The sequence below is a fragment of the Scomber scombrus genome, chromosome 23 (genome assembly GCF_963691925.1).
Source record: "Scomber scombrus chromosome 23, fScoSco1.1, whole genome shotgun sequence".
In the NCBI taxonomy this organism is placed as follows: domain Eukaryota; kingdom Metazoa; phylum Chordata; class Actinopteri; order Scombriformes; family Scombridae; genus Scomber; species Scomber scombrus.
Window position 1 is genome coordinate 3,340,701 of NC_084992.1, and position 22,224 is coordinate 3,362,924.

Below are 22,224 nucleotides of genomic sequence, written 5' to 3' on the forward strand. Positions count from 1 at the left end.
AGAAGCCCCTGAGTTTCTGATGTAACAACTGGTGTTGGTGTGAAACATGGTGTGACGACTGTCACTTTTTGTTTAATGAATCCAATAACTTATTACTTTATAAAATGTCAAAGTACTGAAGAATGTTCATCACAATATCCCAGAGCCGGAGGTTACTTCCTTAATTAGCTTATTTATATGATAAATCTGATGATACATCTAAAAGCCAAAGATATTTAATGAACAAAAGCAGCGAATCCTCAAATTTCAGGAATCTGAGAACAGCTGCTTTAATCAATTAGAAATATAAGAATAACTGATTATAATCAATCACAAGTATGTAGACTAAGCAGTGATGGATGATGACAATAAAGGTGACATATTTGACAACACAGACATGTCTCTACATGTCTATATCCAACCAGCTCCTCCAAATGGGTCAAAAGGCACTGATGAATCTAAATTGCCATGATTCAGCAGTGATGAGTCATCATTGTGTCTGACTAAATGGATGTGCAACACTTCATCCCGGTACAAAGATACATAAGATATAAGACATATGTAATACAATTAAAGGACATGTTCACAGTTTATCAGGTGCTGAAATTAACATTGACTGTCACCTGTCAGTCAACTCCCATATGGCAGACAATTAAATCAATCTTCAAATGTTACTAATGGAGTAAACAATTCCAAAATGACCATCAGCAAACTTATAAGAGGGCTTCAAATCATGGTAGTTGCTGCTTGGCCTTGATGGACAGTTTTCCTGTTTGGCTGTAGTAGAGAGATCGTAAAAAAAATGAAGAAATGTAGCACTAAAAAGACAGAAACTTTCAAAGACTTGACTAAATTAGATAGCTGAAGTCGTTGATGTTAGCTTCACATGAACTTTTAAATACACAGATTCTGTATCCCATCACTTACATTGAAAGTGCACCATGAAGAGTTCTCTGGATGGTCAGCTGAACAGGAGAAATACTTAAAGTAAAAAAAATGTATCAATGTTCATTCGGGCTCCTGAATATTGTTTTTAGGACAGACTTGTAAAATGCTGATCCTGTAACAGGCAGGCTAAGTGGACGATCGTCTGCTTTGATTCAGGTTTAAAACGCCTACATGAACAAAAACTTCAGACTGCAGAAAGTAAAAAGAGGCCACAGTCACAAACCTTTGACATTTGAGGTGTTAACAAAAAGCGGAGACATCCTGCACAAACAAAGTGTTCACACATTTGGACCTGGAGACGATCAGTACAGCAGGAAGCTGTGGCCTCTGTGACATTCAGTTAGATTGTCCCCCCCCTTCCCCCCCACCCAAAGCCCCATAGGCTCACAGTCCGCCAGTCATTCAGTCGTTCTGTCTGTTTATCTGCAACCAAGCAGCATGGAGATCACAATACTGTGTACGGTCATTGGTGAGTGTTTTTGGACAGTTTTCACTCCAATTTAGTTATGAAACGAGTTATGAATTTGTTTGTTTGTTTGTGTGTAGTTTTATTGTTCATATCTGTTTTCAATTGAAAATTTACTCTGGTCAGATTAAAAGATGGAATCTTACTGCATCTCTGCAGCTGCAGACGCTATCAACTTTGCTTCTTTGGTTGGGTCTTCATAGCATTAAGCTCATTCTGTTCAAAGTTTTTTCTGATTGCTCAGGTACTATCTCTGACACTATAGGCTATTTTTTGCAAAACTCTTTACATTAACTACAAAACTACTAACTAAAACCAGCAAAACATTAACGCCCCTTTTCAAAAGTAAAACATTCTTGCAAAAGAAAAAAATGTTTTTGTGTCAATACAGTTCATACAAGCCATCATGTGAATAAGGACATGCTCATTTATACTGATAATATAAATGAAACACTATTATTTACTGTAATATTGATTTCTTTCTCTGACCAATATTGGCTTTCATTGTTGTCTAAACCAACTGATTTGTAAGTGAACTCATTATTTAAAAGTGTAAGTGTGGAAAGACTTTGAGCAGCTTGAATCAACATGTTTGTTTTTAAATAATAACACATACGTGAAACAAAGAAGCAACCAACTCGAAACCTGCCGGGTGTCTAAACAGCAACAAAGTTGTCATAGTTGTTCACTTCTATAAGACTTCCGTTGCTTGAGATCTTAATTTGTGATATTTTCTCGGACTCTTGCAGCTTCCCTGAGGGTTTCTCCTGACAGGTCCCAGTTCTTTCACTACGAGTCGCTGTCTCTGAGCTGTGGGGAGCCGGGAAAGTCTTCTCAGTGGAGAGTTATAAGGAACACATCTACAGTCACAAACGAAGAGTGTCCCATACCCAGGAAAAAAATAAATGAATCTAACTGCTCCATTGATGATGTTTACCCGTATGACACTGGAGTGTACTGGTGTGAATCTGGAGAAGGAAGGTGCAGCAACACCATCAACATCACTGTGACCGGTGAGTTTAACCAAACTACACTCAAAGTAACTTGGTCAAAGGCTTTTAGGGAAGAAGATACTTCTAATATTAGTATTATTATTATTTTGCATCTATTTCTGTCCTCAACAGAAAATTAGCAGCATTTGTTGTTTATTTAAATGTCTCCACCTTATTTTTATGTTCTGACAAGCGATCTTTTGTGGTCAAAGCAGGTACTTTTGCTCTCTAAATATCAAATGTAGATGTAGCAACATTCAAGGTCCAAAGCAACATCTTGGCATGTTTGTTGAAGTACACACTACTATACCTTGACCACAGTACTTCTGGTGTTTGTATGGCATGCCTAGCTTCTGTTCCACAATCATCTGTAGCTCAATGTATTCTCTCACTCAGCCTTTCTTTCATTGGTTGTCCTGAAAAAATGAAGCATGTTCTTGGAGTAAAATTTCCCCCTATAACGAACCGACAACAATATACAAACAGAAAAAACTTGGTTTCGTCTATATCCATGAAATCCCCCAACACTATTTTCTGGTGTAATTTTTAAAGGAAACATAACATACTATGGTTATATTTAAATGCTGGAGTTTTAGTAACTATAAATGTAGAGGTTTTTTTTACCTCTTGAACAGAAAGTTTCCAAAGGGATGCCACCAGTATGTGTTGCACTAAAGTGTTTGACTTTATCAGCAGAGTGCCTAAAGTTACATGATCCCTAAATTGTTGTTTTGTATTTCTGCCTTATCCATTCAGCTGGTCCTGTGATCCTGGAGAGTCCTGCCCTTCCTGTGATGGAGGGAGACGATGTAACTCTGAGCTGCACAGATATGAATTTCTCTTACAACCTCACTGCTGATTTCTACAAAGATGGCTTCCTCGTGGCAACCAGCTCTACAGGAAACATGACCATCCACAGTGTTTCTGAATCTGATGAAGGACTCTACAATTGTAACATCTCTGGAGTCGGACAGTCACTACACAGCTGGCTGGCTGTTAGAGGTAAGCTCTTGCTTCTTGATGGCGACTCAAAAGGCTTGATGGGGAACTATTGTTGTTGACCAACTGACAGACAGTAAATTTGTTAGCGTGGCTGCTAATGGGATAATAAGTTCACAAAGCTTATTCAGAAGTTGTACTTGTGCCATGGACTTTACAAAGTGTCGGGTATTGCCTTTCACATTCTTGAAACACACCCCGCAATCTCGGACCCACGCTAATGCTAGCTTACGAAGAACACAAGAGCACTGCACACTTGGGCTACTTTAGCTAATTTGTGCTAACAGGACAAGTAGCATAAAAAAGTACTATTGAACTGAGTGAAATATTGTGACAATCAACACACACACACAGCAGACATCAAAGATATTGTAAGTAACTGATTTTGCAGTGAAAAATGCTGTGACTTGGCTTTCAGTCATGTTTTTCTATTCTTTAAAATGTAAATACCCTCTTTTTTAGGATTAATACATATTTTGCAAAATGCAAAAAAAGGTCAACAGTTCAAGGCAGATTTTCAAAATAGACATTTGAAGCAACAACACCCATTACTTTAAAGGAATATTCCTATCTTCAGTGTTCTGATCTGTATCGGGGGGCTAGATGAAAGGATTGGTATGAATTTATCATCGGCATGTTTAACCTAGATTAACCCAAAGTCATGTCGACACAGCTTTTTGTTTTCTTTGCATTGAGGCCAGCTTGTGGTATTGTTGTTTTGAACAGGGCGTCCTGAGCCGCCTGAGTCCCTCCTCGCATGCATTTTACTTCCTGTGGTGGGCTTCTGCGTCTTGCTAGTCTCGCTGACGCTGCTCTGGAGGAGCCACAAAGGTCAGCCGGTTTTTATGTAAATTAAATGACATTTTTGCTTTTTGTATTTTGGTGTTTTGTTTTGCTTTCTGTATTTTGGTGGTGATATTTTTTTTTAAATTGGCACTAAAATTTGTAACATAGGATCTGATATTTATTACAGGCATTAAATGAGTATCAGGTTATTGTTTCATAATGTTTGTTGCATTACTATATATTTATTTTATCTACAGAAGCCTGGACAGGATGGAGATATATTAAGTGGATTTTTAGGGCTGCAACTAACAATTATTTTAATAATCAATTCATCTGTTGATGATTTTCTCAATTTACTGATTAGTTGTTTGATTGAAGATGATGCCTTGAAATGTCTTATTGTGTCCACAACAGTCTGCAGCCCAAAGATATTCAGTTTACTGTCATAGAGGACTAAAGAAATTACAAGATATAACATTTTGGGAAGCTGGAATCAGAGAATTTGGATTTGTTTCCCCTTAAAAATAGGTTAAATAATGAATATAATATTTATTGATTTGTTAAACAGTTTGCAACAAATCCATTAATCACCTAAACATTGCAGCTTTAATTCATACAGCATCGTTCATGGCCTCACTGAGATGTTAATGATGCAAAGGAAATCGTTTCAAAGGAATTGTTCCTAAAAATAATATGTTTGTTAAACAGAAGTCCAAACAACAAAGACAAACTGGGAGTGCTGCCACTTACATACAAATAGTTGTGATGCAAATTGTTTGAAGCATTCATATGAAACAGAGCAAGTCTAGTCTTTGCGTAATGATGACATCAATGGGTGGTATAACATTTTGTCTCGGTTCTTGTGTCACGAAATGTTTTGTTCTTGAGCTGAAAATAACGAGGTAGAAGTTGTCCGTCCATATTCACAATAAAAACCCTTCCTGTCTATATCTGTAGTGCTGCCCAACCCTTTCAACAAAAATACACCAAACAAATATCTAGTGAAAGAAATGCTATAGTCTCACTAAAGTATGTAGAATGAATCAAGCAGTAAAAACAAATAATCACTCCAGACACACCTACAGTTTGTCCCCATATTGTTTGACTGTTCCACTGATGTACAGGTGACTGCAATGCACCAAGAAATGCAGCAATATACCAACAAAGGCAAAGAAGGAGAAACATGGAGTATGTAAACATGGATATAAACAATGCAGGATTTAAAATACTGTAAAAAATGGGTTTTGATGATGTAAACATAACTCCACTCAAATTCCATTAGCTTCTTTAGGTGTTAAAGCTACATACCAAATCCAATTGTTTTAATGCATTGGTTAATGTTATTAAGTTATACTGTATTTGATCAATTTCGATTGCTGTAACTGATAATCATAGATAATAACAAGCTTTTTAAAAATGATCTATAGTAAGGTCCCGCTGCTCCATTATTGTCCAAAAGCATTGTTACAATCCAGCTCATAGGGGAAAGAGAACATAAAAATATACACAAACACAAGTGGAAAACTACCAACGAAATCAAGAACCAAATATGACCAAAAAAAGGATCCAAGGAAAACTGGAGCTAAAACTAACTGACACACTTTCCCAAGACCTTAGTCACTGATTGGATCCACTGATTAGATCGCTGAGATTGGAGTTCTCGACCAATCAAGATTACCGTTGAGGAATTTAGGAAGGGGCTTGGAAACTGGAGATTGCCTAACATGGGGAAAAAAAGACTAACTCAAGTGACTACGCCCACACACAAGGGAGACGTAGCAAACAGCAAACCACAAGTGATAAATACTTTTTCTGTTTTTTCTCAAGTTGTTGTTGTTTGGTTTTTTTTGTAATCCACATCAAACATCTGGATTTACATGTTTAAACCCAGCTGGTGACGTTTTGTGTTGCAGACAACAATGTTTCGTACACTGACGTCACCATCACACAGGGAGTGCAACCAAAAAGGACCACAGGTAATTAATCATCTGTTCATTGTTTTATTTATTTATTTTGAAGCATGAATTCTAAATATTTACTGGTTGAAGCGTCTTAAATGTGAAGATTTTATACTTTTTTGTCATATATATGTTTTTTAATTGATTATCTTAATTTTTGATTAATCAGGAAAATAATTGGCAGATTAATCAATAATGAAAATAATTGTTAATATATAATATGGTGTTATAGACATGTTCTCCAAATGATAACCAACAGTTGCTTTTTTTTTTTAAAGATAAGAAAAATCTAAAAACAAAGTCAAAACTTACCAATGTACGAATCCACATTAGACTTCAGCTCTTCTTTAAAAGAATGATGTAAAAGCATCAACCATCTCAACGCAAAAACATAAACACACACACACACACACACACACACACACACACACACACACACACACACACACACACACACACACACACACACACACATTTCTTCCATTAAGTAATTGTGTAACGCCCTGCTGGCCATGTGTGTTTGTTATTATCTTGCTTGGAAACAAAAGTGCCGCCCTCTTGCATGTTTAAACCTTTATTGGTCCTCAGTCAATAAAACAAACATCACCATGGTTATAGTAACTAAAACAGTTCTTATCTCCGCCACCTTAAAGTAACGACCCATTGCTACTATGAGTCACTGAGTTTATATTATTATTTGATATGATAACATGGATACAAATATGATTGGGTTTTTATGATACAGAGCATAAAAAAAACCCATAGATACAGATTGAGTGTCTGGTAAAGACAAACTGAAAACAGGCTGCAGCTGTTTTCCTGCTTTACTGTCTTTTGGCTCCTGATCAGTTTTTTCTTCTTTTTTTTATTACTTTATTCTGGAAAATGAAAGTGCACAAAAAGTGAATTTATTGACTTATAACTGACAGAATTTGATAGTAGTGAAGTCATTACAGTACTTTAAAATTTTAATGTACTTTTTACAAACACTTTATACATGCACTCAGATTGTTAATGAACCATTTAACAGTGGTGAGACGTAAAAAAGTACTCAAGTTTGAGGAACTTGTTAGATCAATATTTTACATGTAAAACAGCTGATTGTTTTCAAAATGTTATGTATACATTATTTTTATTTGTAATTAATTTGAATAGATTTGCAATCATTCAAGTTTGTCAGTCCATTTAGTTTATGGATGAGACGATTGCACTGAAGAAAAGGCTTGGAGTAAAAAAGAGCAGTCAGCTTCACAAACTCAGCCATCATGCAGGATAACTTGATAAGGAGTAGGCAGTAGGTTGTTGATGTCTGCAAAGCCAAAAATCCAATCATCCTACCCACGAACCATCACGTCGCAAATCTGTTTTCACTTTCAGAGTCTTTCTGTTGATTTTTGCCATAAATAATCATTTTTTGGTTCAAAATCGAAAGAAGATAATACATTAACATTAACTTGAATACTTTTTACTGGCACTGTATATCTGTATATGTTTACAGTATGGCAAGTATATCATACAAAATGTAGAATAGATAGATAGATAGACAGACAGACAGACAGACAGACAGACAGACAGACAGACAGACAGACAGACAGACAGACAGACAGACAGACAGACAGACAGACAGAGATAGATAGATAGATAGATAGATAGATAGATAGATAGATAGATAGATAGATAGATAGATAGATAGATAGATAGATAGATAGATAGATAGATAGATAGATAGATAGATAGATACCCATCTCTGTACTTTACTTTGTTTGCATTAAACACAGACATTTCAGTTTCAGTTTGCAAATACAGACAAACAGACAATCTTTCATTTTCTCTTTATAAAACAAACCCCTGGCTGTTCTCCAGAGAATTTATTATTATTCATCTGTATATACTGTAAACCCAGAAATCCCCCAGTCACACAATGAAGGTAGATTTTAGAACATGGGGGCTATTGCGAGGGGAAACTCATTAGACCACTCATTTCTTAAATGATTCAGTTCAAGTTCGGCCAGAAAAAACAACAAAGTTCATTTGGATTTGAGTGAATTTGAAAGTAAAAGATAGATTTTGAAATGATAGTGTTCCTATTATTTTGTCCACCGCCTGATGTTAGTACTTGCATACTGAAAGTGTTTGTACTTCTTCAACAGACGCTCCAATAGACGCTGTACCGACCTTCTACTCAACAGTCAATCTAACAACCATCTGACAGGAAACAACAGACCCAGTAATGAAATGTGTTTATATAAATATAAATTGTGTGTTTTTTATTAAACAGTTCAAATGTTTTGAATGTAAACAGAATTGATTACAGTTTATTTTCCACATCGCTGCGGCTGAAAATACTTCAAGACTCACGCAGTGTTCTCCTGACCCTCAGTTTCTAACATTTGCACAAGCACAAAGGAATCAGCTCCTATTGTTGGACAAACCCTATTAACTCTCAATCTAAATATGACTCATGGAACAGAGAGTTCAATGTCCGTGTACTCCAGTTTCACATGAAACACACCTGGCCTGAATAAAAACCCAAAGCTTTTCTTAGCTTCAAACCTGAACAGACAACAGAAGAGTCATTAATTAAGTTAATCATTAAAACTAAAGTGATACTGCCATCTATAAATCACGTCACATTCACAATAGTTTCTTTTTAAATTAGCAAAAAAAAGGATAAAACAGACATTCGACAATAATAGAGAAATATTAGCCAACAAGCTAATTGCTAAATCATGGACTTAAAGTTCATTTCCAGCCAATGTTTATAAAATACATATAAATGTTGTGTCTCAAATCACACACTTCTATGTAGTGCACTATGTACTAACTTAGTGTTGTTTCAAATCAAACACGGCCATCGAACACCTTCCGCAAATGACGATTAGTTAGTTAGCAAGCTAGCGGTAGGAAGCTAGCATTAGCATTCATGTTACCGTTCGCTGTATCAAATCATTACAGACTGCTAAATTAACGCAGTAAACCTACTGATGGCTTATATGTGACAACAGTATAGTTGAGCTTAGTGCAAAAAACATGTATAAATTACACAACTGTAACTCAACAGGTGAGATTCTCTACTGCACAAAAAATATTACTGTTTAATTATCAGTGTTGTTTCTAATCGCTGACATAACCCAGACTGTGATACTAACAATTCCCCACAGCTTTTAGTATATTGAATTCTCTTTTATGAAAATGAGTGGTATTATAACAAAAACTGACATTTAAAGAGTTAAAATACTGAAAATGAATGAATATGTGGTAGTTATGATCAGGACTGAAGTTGGTTAAAATATTAGCTTCTGTTACCAACTAAGCTAAATATCATCATAAGCTAGTTAATAATTTGTTATCTGTGTGCTGCTTGAAATACAGTCCAGCTGTGAGCTTGAAAACCACAAAGAACCAAAATAGAACCTGCAGCTCAGTAGAAACCACAGAGTCAGGTGCTAATTATTTGTCATGAGAAGTGAAACACTTCACATGAGATTTAGTCATGTGATCAATTGCTTATATACAAATATTGATGACTGCGGTTTGAGCTTGTTTAACCTTTAAACATGGTTACACCACAAACATATGACAGGTGTCTGTCAGCTCACATGATCATTAATGATGAGTCATGCAAATAAATTCCAGTAGGGCCCCAGAACACACACATCCCCTGTAATTAAAATATCAATAAATGTTTAATATTCTTGTGTTTGACATCAAAAATGTTTTTGACTTCTATCTTTAGCCACATTAGCATTATGGCTAAACTAACTGTAATATTGGCCTGTTTGATATTTCAGTCGTCCAGATTGAAATATCTCAAAAACTAGCAGATGGATTGTCTTTAGATATAGTTCAGACATTCATGTTTGCTTATAGATAAATTATAACAACTTTGATGATGTCCTGACTGATCCTGTAACATCATGTCAACCTTCTTCTTTGCCCTACATAACACCATCAAATCTCATGTCTGGACTAGACATTTGACCCACTGCATTTTCTATTAATAGCCGGTTAAACAGGTGTTTCCTCATTAATCTTGCTGAAGGTTTACTACCTGTTGACGTCAGAGGGAATTCCTTCCTATCATTTATCTTTCCACACTGAGGGCACACCTTTCACTGAGTAAACGCCCAGTTAGCACGTGAAGATCTTATAAACTAGCAGCCACTACTGGCTACTAGTGGCTGTACCATTATTGTTTAGATGTGTACTCAAAATGTACCCGCTAGTGTTTGAGAGGAACATTACATTTACCCAAATCAAATACATTAAAACAGACGTCTAAAAAACTCATATCAAGTTTAGCCTGTTTTTTTGGACGTCTTTTGAACCACACATCATCAAATCCAATTAAAGCACCATTGTGATTTTACAGACATGGAACTTCTCTCTTGATTGAACTGATAAGGACCTGAAAATTGACCCATGTTCCCTTTTGTCTCATTAACTGAAGCATGAAACAGAAGATAAAAGGTGGGGAAATTAACTGTAAATTTAATCAAGCTGTGTTCCTGTTATTAGTGTCTTCTAATGTCATGTCATTACTTCCTGGAAGAAAACTCATTTAGAAAGCCATGGTATTTTCCTTGTATTTCAATGGAAGGAAAAATTCCCTCAGAAAAATAGTTTTGGTTTTCATACAGTCGTTGGTTGATACTTTGAACTTAACACCAGGAAGGATGGGTCAGATTTCAACTGGTAAATGACTCTGGGGCTGTCCTCAATAGATCAGTATGTATTTTTAGAAACACTAAACATTAATACATACATAGAAACACATTAAAACAGATGTCTGAGGGGGTTTCTGTGGAGACTCGGGGGTTTCCTCCCACAATCATTACAGTCAATATAGTAGATAATGAAAAAATGTTCATCACAATTTACGGAAGTCTGTGCTGATTTCATCAAAATGACTTATTTTGTCCAACAATTCATTTTTCAAATTTCAGTTTGAAGACAAAAAAGACAAAGAAAAACAGCAAATCCTCACAATTTAAGAACTAGATTTAAATAATGTTTGGCTTGTTTTTTTATGCCAATCCATTTATCAACTAAATGTTTCAGCTCTAATTTATTAATTAGCAATTTAAGTTGTGGTAACTTGAGGAAGAACACAATTCAACATTTCAACCCAATTTTAACTGAAGTAACAAACGCTTTAAACCAAACTGAACTTGGGGCTCTTCTACAAGATGGAGCCTCAAGATCAGTTGTATGTATCCACTGTTAAAACTAAATTTAACTGAACTAAACACACACAAATAAGATTAAATGACAAATGACCCTGTGGTTAACCTGGAGCCTTTGAAATGAAATTGGATACGTGTCAAAACAGTGACACCTACTGGTAGAGTACTGGTATTGTTTTTGTATGTGAATTGATTCAAGATATACACTCACTGAGCACTTTATTAGAAACAGCAATGCAATCAACAACAACAACAGGTCTGCCATAAATTCTGCTTTTTGGACAGAATATAGGGAACACTTTTCAATATGAATATGTAGTTGATTTTAAATCTGCAGCTCATGCATCAGTAGAGAAAGTGTGCAGGAGTCCAAGATGCTTTACGTTGAAAAGGTTTATTGAGACTTGATCAATGAGAATGAAAGAATAATCAGTACCTGCTCTGTCCTGATGCTCCCTGCTCTGATCTGATCCAACCTCTGACTACAGTTACCTCGACTCCGTTAAGAGAGAGACAGGCAAACACATGTCTGACATTGGCTGCTATAGCAACACTATCAAGATGCCTCTTGTTTTTCCCCAAAAAGGAGCAGACCTACTGTATACTACTGTCCCAAAGGGAGAAAATATCTCACAGTCAAGATTTGGTGCCTTATAATGACCTCAAGGCCTAGTTTGACCCAGTGTATGACGTAAACTACAGGAAACTCCCTAACATACAATATTACCCAATATGATCTCCTCAATAATAAACATAAAGCAGAATTGTCAACTTTCTGACATTGTCAACAAACTGAAAATGTATAAACCTTTAAAAGTAGAATGTATGGCAGAGCTGTTGTATTGGGTTAATTAGATTAGGTTAGATTAGACAGATGTTCCTAATAAAGTGAGTGGTGGCAAAAACTGATCCTTAAGATTTTAGGCTTTGTTCAATAAATGTTCTGATGCTGTTTGAGGATAAATAAGAACATATTAACCAAAAGAACAAAGCAAAAAACCAGAGAAGAAATCAAAAGGAACACAAATATTTCCAAATTAATGGCTTGAATTGCTTTATTTAAAAAAATAAATAAAATAAAATAAAATCGTATGTGAAGAGAAAGAAAAACTTAAAACAAACATTGCCTGAAATGTTGGAGAGCTGAAACAGGAATCATTGTGTGTTTAACTGGGTATGATTCAATTTCCCTGAAGTCTTTCAATGTTTACCGGCTCAAAGGCGCCCTCTCTCGGTAGATACATGTAACTGGAAGCTGACTTCACAAATCAATGACTTTCCAGTCAGATCATCCATATAATTTGAATTTTATATAAGAATTATTATAGGCCCAAAAAAAATAAAATAGTAAAAAGCATACATCGTTTTCTAGGAAAAACATAAATGTAGTCATGGCAGAACAAGGAAGTTTAGATTTTTTGTCGATATCTCAGTAAATGTATGTAACAAGTATGTAAAATAAAAATAGAGCATTAAATGTTTTACTTGACTTACCTTAATAGGTTAGTTATGGTTTAAAGGCATTAGCTCACATCATAACAAAAAAATACAACTAAACAGTGATTCCACGTTACAGTACAGAAAACAAACCGTAGAACATGTTTTTGCATGTTCTCGAATTCATTCAAGTGTCACTCAGGTCAAACAGTATCAGGTTTTCCTTTAGACAACCTCTGCCTCTGTGTCTGCTGTCAAGATGAACTCCATGATACTTATCCCTCCACTACCTCACCTCCTGTCCAATAATTGAAATGCTATTTATCCTCGTCTTGGTCGACAAACATTTCGGTGGTCTTCGCCACATTCAGGAGCTGGTAGGAGTGTTCTCTTCTCCTTTAGCATCAACTAACAAAGTGCTCTTGAGATTTCGGCACCTAGACTGGTTTGCTTTGATGTCATACTTCTGGAGACGGAACGACAACAGAACAACAGAATCATTATTAACTGTTTCCCAGAAGAGTCTGGTATGATTTACACTGCAAGAAGCAACATTATGTTTTGTTTATTTCTGACTTACATTTGGATTTTGACACCTTTGTTTTAATAAATATGCACAAACTAAAGCGATTAATACGATGCAGAAAACCACCACACTCGATATCACAGCAATCCGATTGGCACGAACACCTGATGGGAAAAGAAAAGAGAAATTAAACAGATATAAGCCACTGTAACTGGAACACTGCAAATAACACTGACATTAAAATATGCTGATCTTAAAAGGGGATTTTCTGCTTTCTGTTATTTTCAAACATTTATGTGTGATGATGAGTTATGTTGTTGAATGAACACATTCAAAATTATGGAACAACAAAAGAGGAGAACCGGAGATGTTGCTCCCACACGGCTCTGAACTACAAGTTACTGCATGTCACACTGCAGCAGATGCCTTTCATAAAATCTTGCTTGTGTCAGACTATACGATGTCAACATGAGGCATGTCTGATTAAGTGTTGAACATGTGGTGAATCATAGTGTCAAAATGTAGATGGAAAAACACGCGTTTGTCATGAACCAAATAAAGGAGAAGGATTGCACCAACTGCACTTACAACATTTTTGTTCAGCCAGTGTATTTTCTTCGCCAGGCTGTCAAATTTCGTCTCAGGCTGTCTTGGGTCATCAAAGCTAGAAATCTTTCCAGTAAAGACTCTTAAACAAACAAAAATAAATAATGATCCTCTTCCAGAGAAGGACAGTAAGATCCCAACGATAAGAACGTTTTTGATGCATTGAAATCTTTCCCTTCTTTTTCGTGGCTCGTTTTGAGGTCACCTCTGGTTGTTTGCTGTAAGCTCGTCCACCAACACGGTTAAAGTTGGAAATGACTGATGAGGTTTTAAGTTTGTTAGAGTCTTTGCTCCACAGACTGGTGCAAAGCGGTCCTGCCGCTGATCATGATTAAGATATTTGGCACAGTTCCTCTTCTTTCTCCAGGCAGTAATTTCTGGATCTAAATCAAATGTGTTCAGAGATAAATCCATCAGTTTTAATTCAGGTGGCTCTCTTAAGGTCACTTTAGTCTTTAGTCACTGGAGCCTGTGTGTACAGCTTTGGGTCAAGCTGGAGATGGTTTGCTTGAAGCATGAACTTCGTCATACTTCGGATGCTGGAAGGATAATTAGCAGAATTGTTAGTTGACTGTTAACCAAAACAGTTTGTATTGATTTTAAACTGCAAAAAGAAACAATAATATGGTTTATTTTTGACTTACATTTGGGTTTTGACACCTTTGTTTAAATAAATATGCACAGACTATAGCGATTAATACGATGCAGAAAACCACCACACTCGATATTACAGCAATCCGATTGGCACGAACACCTGATGGGAAAAAAAAAAAGTTACAGTTAGTGGAGAAAGTGGCGGATTTAGATCTACAGCATCTACATCTACATATGGAAGTCGCTGAGGGGGAGTTCACCTGGAGTGCCCTACAAGCTAGAACCGCCACTGAGTGGAGATACACCAAATACACAAAACAAACACTATAATTACTTTTAAAGACTTTTTTGTCGTTGTAACGTTTTCTCACATTTAACGTCCGTCTCATCCATCGGATCAGGAGTTTGGAGATTTCTGGGATGTAGCGGCATCTCTGTTGTCGAGGTTTTATCAGAGTTTAGTTCTGGAAAAAGACCCACATCATTTTTTAGGATTTACAGCAAAATTCAAAAAAGAAACACATGTTCAACGGTACAAGTTACTGACAAAGTGACAAAGTCAAAGTTTTTAAAAAGGTATTAAATTTTAATATTTGGGTTGAATCAGCTACTCACCAACTACTAGTTGAACAATTGCAAATTTCACTCCGCTGTTTAACTTGTGGACCAAACATCTGTATCTCCCTTCATCTGCAAGAGTCACATTCATGATTCTCAGTGATATGTTCCCGTGTTCCAGTTGGTCCACGAACAGCTCCGTCCTGCCGATGTAAACCGGGTTCTTCATGTCGGGGACTTCATGTCCGCCCAAGTAAAGATGGACATATGTGACCCGGCTCAGTCGATCAGAGGGGTCAGGCTTCAGATCAGGTTTGGACCACTCCACCGTCAGCCCCTGCACGTCGAACTCTGGGCTCAGGTGACATGGCAGGATGACATCATCACCTGGAGAAGCGATGATTGGCTGAGATGATCCAATCACATCAGACTGACCTGGAAAATGGAAGAACATTTTTTTAGCTCCTACAAATGTAGTAAGGTATGGAATCTGGTTCTCTGTATGTTGTTGCTATGAAGCAACTAGTGATGCATCAATACTGATATCAGTCTGATACAGACTAAATATATTAAGTGACTGGTTCAGGTATCGGTGACAATGGGTTGATCTTGTATCAGATACCATTATTTAATAGCTAACAATTATTTTATCAATTTTATGGCCCAAACAAGTTATTAATAAATCAAGAAAATGATAGTCGGATTAATCAATGATGAAAATGACCGTTAGTTGCAGCAGTAGTGATGTGGCATTTGGCAGATGATCATTTCTGAACTAGGAAAATATGTTTTTTTGGAGGTTTAACATTTTGTTCATATCAATTTCTTAAAACAAAACAAAAAATGAACAAAAATGAAAATTGAAAAAATTTCATAAAAATGCAAATTGGAAACGGCACCCTTTTCATAGAATGACCCGGTTGTTTTATTTTTCAAAACTGACCGGAAGTGTTATGCCTTCTTGTCTGGCGCGATCTTCTCTGTGGAAACGTTACAGACAAAATTGATAATGAAATTGATATTGGTGACATGGCATTTTAATTGACTTTTCGTTTATTCATTTCAGTGGAACTGAATTGATATAGTCAATGGATATAAAATTCATCTTCAATAATTTTATACATCAAACTAATATGAATATTTTCTGGTGACTTCTCTATGATAATAAAGAAAACTAGTATCTTTTAGTATTGGACTATGGTCAGACAAAATGAGACATTTTGATAATGAATCATGGGCTCTGAGAACTTGGGATGGACATGAACCAAACAAATAATAATAAAGAAAAATATGGTTTCTGCCCTACTTTGCAGACAAATCAAAGCGTCATCAGGTTATCAGCATGCGGAAGCGTTCCAACATTTGATGAATGCGCTTCAATTAAGCCACACCTTGTGACCAACTGACTCAGTGATTTGAACAGACAGATTATCTGATCAAAAGTTGTCATGCTCGTCTGTCTTTTTTTAATGTCTCTGATTCACTCTGAACAATTTTATTGTCAATCATTGAATCATCTTAAACAGTTTTCACTGGTCACTGCTGAACAATGTCATCTGTAAAATCACACATGTGTATAATGTATGGAACAGGTATCTAAAATAAAAAAAAACTGTTATATATTTTATTTAACTTGTTAAAGCTGCAGTTGGTAACTTTGAGGAGAGAGAGGACTTACCATCAAATTTGAAGAAGTACAACTTTCATATCCCTCCCCCTCCCTCTCCGCTGCATTACTGCTGTCTCCAAAGTCCCTCCCCCAGAGGAGGCTGACGTGCGCGCGACGGCACGCGACCGTGTATGCTGTTGTTGGTAACGGAGGTATGGGTAGTTTTGTCCTCGCTGATGGTTGTTGTTGCGCCATTACTTTCTCTACGCTCCTGAAGCCACTCTCCCGAGCTGAGGAGGAAGGGGGAGGGGCTGTGTGTGTGTGAGCAGTGATTGACAGCTGTTAGACACTCCATCAGACACCGTCCTGGATCTTATTGGTTCTGTTTGTCCGGTCGCGGTGGATTCTGGCAATTTGCCAATTTGCAGTATGAGCAGTAGGTGGGGCTAAATGAGCCTGTTTTTTTAACAGATTACTAGTTTCATGTAATGCTGTCTTTACATAGTGACAGTCTTAGCAAATATGACAAAAAGTTACTTTTATAAGACTTACCAACTGCAGCTTTAAACAGACTATAGGTTCAATAAAGACCTCTCTGTCTTACCTTAGTTATATAGTTTGTTTTCGTTAGTGACGCTTTAATTGCAGTAGTTCAGTTAAACCACGCATCATATCAACATTAAAACATAATACAGCGATTCTACACCGTAAAACATGTTTTCACACGTACACTGATTCACTCATTTATTCTAGTGTCACTCAGGTCAAACAGAAAATTAATGAAATGATAGTAGTGAAACATGTTTAGTAGCTTTATTGTCATTATATTGAGGGTCAGACAACAATATAACGAAATTTAGATAGCAGCACTCCCTGAGCCATAAGAACATTCAAGACAAAAAAAACAACTTAAAACATAAATAAAACATTGAAAAGCTACAAGAGCAATAAAGTGCAATATGCAATATAAAAAGGTGCAAACACAGCAAACAGTAGCAATGCTTGTTTTAACAGTGAGTGTGTGCACACACTCACTGTATGTTCGTTAGTTTAGCAGTTTAGGGGAATAAGCTGTTCTTCTGTTTTGTTGAGTATACTAATGTTGACTGAATTGTCCTGTATCGTTAAACTAAACATGTCAGTTTACCTTCAACAGGAGTCCAGCTGATGAAAGCCAGACAGAGAGAAAATGTCCAGAATGTCACAAACATGTCACTAAAGTCCATAAAGTCCAGTTGAAACACGTCCTGGAGAGACAGCGTGTGTGCTGCTGCTGTGGAGTTGTTGCTTAATGACTCACTCTGTTGTAACTCGCCTTTTAAAACCTGCGAACGCGATGACGTTGGCACACACCCACGCGCGTAGGTTTCATCGTGATGTCATTACTTAACAAAAACAAAACAAAAAGCTTCTGGAAGTTTACTGTATTTTCTCTCTGTGGAGATCAGAGGTCTATTCCAGGAAACAGGTTTGAACAGACTCTGAGTCCAACACTAAACTCTAAGTTTATTAACCTGATGGGAAACTGAGTTGTCAGTTTTAGATCAGCTGATCGCAGCCAGATCGATCTCTAGGCATGATGAGTGGAAAAACAAACAGCCATCGTCAATGGAGCTCCGATACAAAGATTCACCATGGCAACAGGTAAATAAAGGGCAAAGGAAGTGCCGCCCTCTTGAACTATTTCTACATTTTTATGGGTCCTCAGTCAATAAAACAAACATTACCAAGGTTGTAGTAACTAAAACAGTTCTTATCTCCACCACCTTAAAGTAATGACCCTTGCTACTATGAGTCACTGAGTTTATATTATTATTTGATATGATGACATGGATACAAATATGATTGGGTTTTTATGATACAGAGCATAAAAAACCCCATAGATACAGATTGAATGTCTGGTAGAAGGAAGAATAAAAAAAAGGCCATGAGACAAACTGAAAACAGGCTGCAGCTGTTTTCCTGCTTTACTGTCTTTTGGCTCCTGATCAGTTTTTTTTTCTTTTTTTTATTACTTTATTCTGGAAAATGAAAGTGCACAAAAAGTGAATTTATTGACTTACAACTGACAGAATTTGATAGTGAAGTCATTACAGTACTTTTAAAGTGTTAATGTACTTTTTACAAACACTTTATACATGCACTCAGATTGTTACTGAACCATTTAACAGAGGTGAGACGTAAAAAAGTACTCAAGTACAAGTTTGGGGAACTTGTTAGATCAATATTTTACATGTAAAACAGCTGATTGTTTTGTTTTCTGATTGTTGTTATGTATATATATTTTAGTCTTTAGATATAGTTCAGACATTCATGTTTGCTTCTAGATGAATTATAAAAACGTTGATGATGTCCTGACTTATCCTGTAACATCATGTCAAACTTTGCCCTACATAACACCATCAAATCTCATGTCTGGATTAGTCATTTGACCCACTGCACTTTCTATTAATAGCCGGTTAAACAGGTGTTTCCTCATTAATCTTGCTGAAGGTTTACTACCTGTTGAACATCAGAATTCCTTCCTGTCATTTATCTTTCCACACTGAGGGCACACCTTTGACTGAGTAAACGCCCAGTTAGCACGTGAAAATGTTGTTATTAAAAACATATAAACATCTTAAAAAACTGAGCTTAATTAATTTTTTAGACATCGAGGTTACATGTAACTAACTTTGTATCAACATTTCAATTTATACATTGTATATACACAAATGTATATATGCGTATATGCATCTTTTTCCCCCATTCTTTTATTAATATAATTTGTTATTATTACTATAAACTGTGTAAATATTGTAATAATGTGATTGCCATCATATGTAAATAAATGAAAATCTATGTACTGTACAATTCATTTTTGCAATAAAATATATGAAACATAATTGTAGTGACTCAGCTACTGGCTGCTAGTGGCTGTACCATAATTGTTTAGACGTGTTCTCACAACATGTAGTTAACCAGACTGTGGTCCAGACTTATTTTTCTTGCAGTTTTGTTCGTTTCAATTTTTTTGAGACATGAACAGAAAATCTTAAAATCATTAATAAATCCAGGGAAGGAGGGCGAATATGATATTTACAGAGTAATACAAGGAACATTGATCCACCTCAAATTTAAATCTTTTTTTTAGAAACTCTGCCACAGGATACATTTTGTTTATGATTTTGAAATGAGTTTCTTTAACTTTAGGCAAAATAGTTCATTTAATAAATTTAGAATACACTTTGTTCAGTGTAGCTCAATTAACCAAATCAGAACTGTGCCAAATGATCCCTCTGCAATAATCATGAAACTGCCAAGCATTATTATATATTAAAAAGTCCTGAATTAAGTGAAACAAAGGTAGAGGAAATGGGCATGGCACTGAGCCTCAGTCGTCTCACTCTCTCCCTTATACCTGCCTCCCATTGAGTCGAGACAACCTAGAGCGCCCCCTGTAGGTTTGGGGCACTTCCGTTGTAGTGACTGGTTTATGCAGCGTTTCTCTTAATGCAGGTGTTTCCTTGATTTGCATCATTTATGCTTCGTTTATGCATTTGTTTTTGTTTCTTGCAGCGTGTTTTTTATTTGCAGCACGATTTTATAGTTGCATTTGTTTTGACCTTTGTTTGTGTTTTGGAGTTTGCATTGTTTCTGTACTTGCAGCTGTTCTCCCCCAAATGAAGCGGTTGGCCCCGGTCAGCCACCGTAGAAGGGCACTGAGGAAGCGCTCTGCCCGAAATGTCTTAGCCCTAATAAAGTGAAATTGAATGATCAGAGTGCTGTGATTAGATTAGATTAGATTAGATCAGATTGCACAGGTGTTCCTAGAGTGTAAGTGAAAACTGAGGATATCATCTTTGAGATTTGAGGCTTTGTTCAATAAATGTTGTGATGATGTTTGAGGATAAATGAGAACATATTATCCAAGAGAACAAAGTCAAAAACCAGAGAAGACATTAAGGGGAACACAAATAGAAAACGCTTGAAAGGTTCAACACACACACACACACACACACACACACACACACACACACACACACACACACACACACACACACACACACACACACACACACACACACACACACAGATAACTGCAGGTTTTATGGCTGTAGGGATGTTAGTGTTGACCTACCAATGTGATCCAGATTGAAATAACTCAAAAACAGAGAATGTATTACTGTGACTTTATTGTCAGTAAAAACAAAACAAATATCTATAAAACTGAAGTCAATTTATGTATTTCTTACTGGTAATTTTACAGGGACAACTGTACTTTTACTGCTGAAATATTTAATAAATCACAATGTTCTGATCTGTCTGACTTTCATCAGCAATAAGGGCAGTACACTTACATACAGATATATACACACGCCAAAAAACACTACAAAGGTTAGGACCAGAAAGTAAGAAGTTAATAATAATAAAAAAGAACTGATATGTTGTAAATCTTACAAAGCTATGAAAAATATTGCAAAAGAAAGATAGGTGTCTCAGAAATCATGGAATATTATCATAAAATAAACATGACATCAACCTCTAGATGGCACCAGATTGTCACAAATCAAGGATGTAAGGGATGGGTTTTTTTTGTGTGCAAATCCTTAATAAGAGCAAGTATGCTAATTTATAGTTAATCTATGTAATAATGTCTGTATAATTTGAATTATGCAATTATTATAGAGGCTATAGGGATACAAAAGTGCAAAGGACCATTACTCTTAAGATTTTTTGTTGAAACCACCTCCAGAATCCACCAACGGGGGTGGGTGTTTATGTAATCAATACAACCTTCTACATGACTGACTAGGCCTTTAGAAAAATATTAAAATGATTATATTTTCATGTATAGTATATGACATGAAAAATTAAGAGAAATTTAAATGATGCATGTATATAAATGCAATCATCAGATGCAACGACACACTTTATGGAAGCGAGATAAATGATAATAAGCTACATTCTGAAAATAAGATAATGCCATCACTACTACTGCTATGGCTACTTCTAATACTACTAAATGAAGATGTTGCCTTATATAATTGGTCTTCTTGATCACGAGACTCATCACTCCATTTCGAGATTATCCGAAGCTCTCTTCTTTGCTTCAGCTCGAGCTGTAAAAAATGCAGAAAGGAGACAGATCTTTTAATATAATTTTTTGTATTTTACATGTTGATTTAATTCCTCATAAGTGTCATAAGACAGTGTGCTTTTTCATTAGTGCTCTATAATTTGGTCAAAATTCTTCCTTTGCTACACCTGTCAGTAATCTTGATAAGCCATCACCTGCATGTACTCTGATGTTCTGGGTGTTTGCAATGGTCACTACCGAAAATTGGGATGTTTTGTCAAAAATAAAGTACATTGAGAGTCAACTAAGATGTTATTGAAGTTTCTGGTTTAATCAGTATGATCAAGTTTATGCTCTTTACAAAGAAAAATTGAATTCAAAATCCAATGAATTTCAAAAATGACTCTCAAAATATTGTTAAAATTTTAATTGTTATTGTTTTACCTCTGAACACATTTTGATAAAATTGCAAAAATTTACATTTATAAGATAAAAATAAACAAAAAAAATGTACAAGTTAA

General features: G+C 36.0%; 2 protein-coding genes across 2 annotated transcripts in view; both read right to left on the bottom strand.

The window, feature by feature from the left end:
- LOC134006179 (zinc finger protein 208-like) overlaps positions 1-22,224 on the bottom strand; it is a 1,001,836-nt gene that overhangs the window by 394,071 nt on the left and 585,541 nt on the right. The gene's annotated exons all lie outside the window — the stretch shown is intronic.
- On the bottom strand, positions 14,365-17,883 carry LOC134006208 (myelin-oligodendrocyte glycoprotein-like). The gene is made up of 5 exons (XM_062445299.1): positions 17,792-17,883; positions 15,093-15,470; positions 14,849-14,941; positions 14,528-14,637; positions 14,365-14,422 (listed from the first exon to the last, which is right to left on the bottom strand). The coding sequence occupies exons 1-5, from the start codon at positions 17,868-17,870 to the stop codon at positions 14,372-14,374; spliced, it is 711 nt and encodes a 236-aa protein (XP_062301283.1). The 5' UTR covers positions 17,871-17,883; the 3' UTR covers positions 14,365-14,371.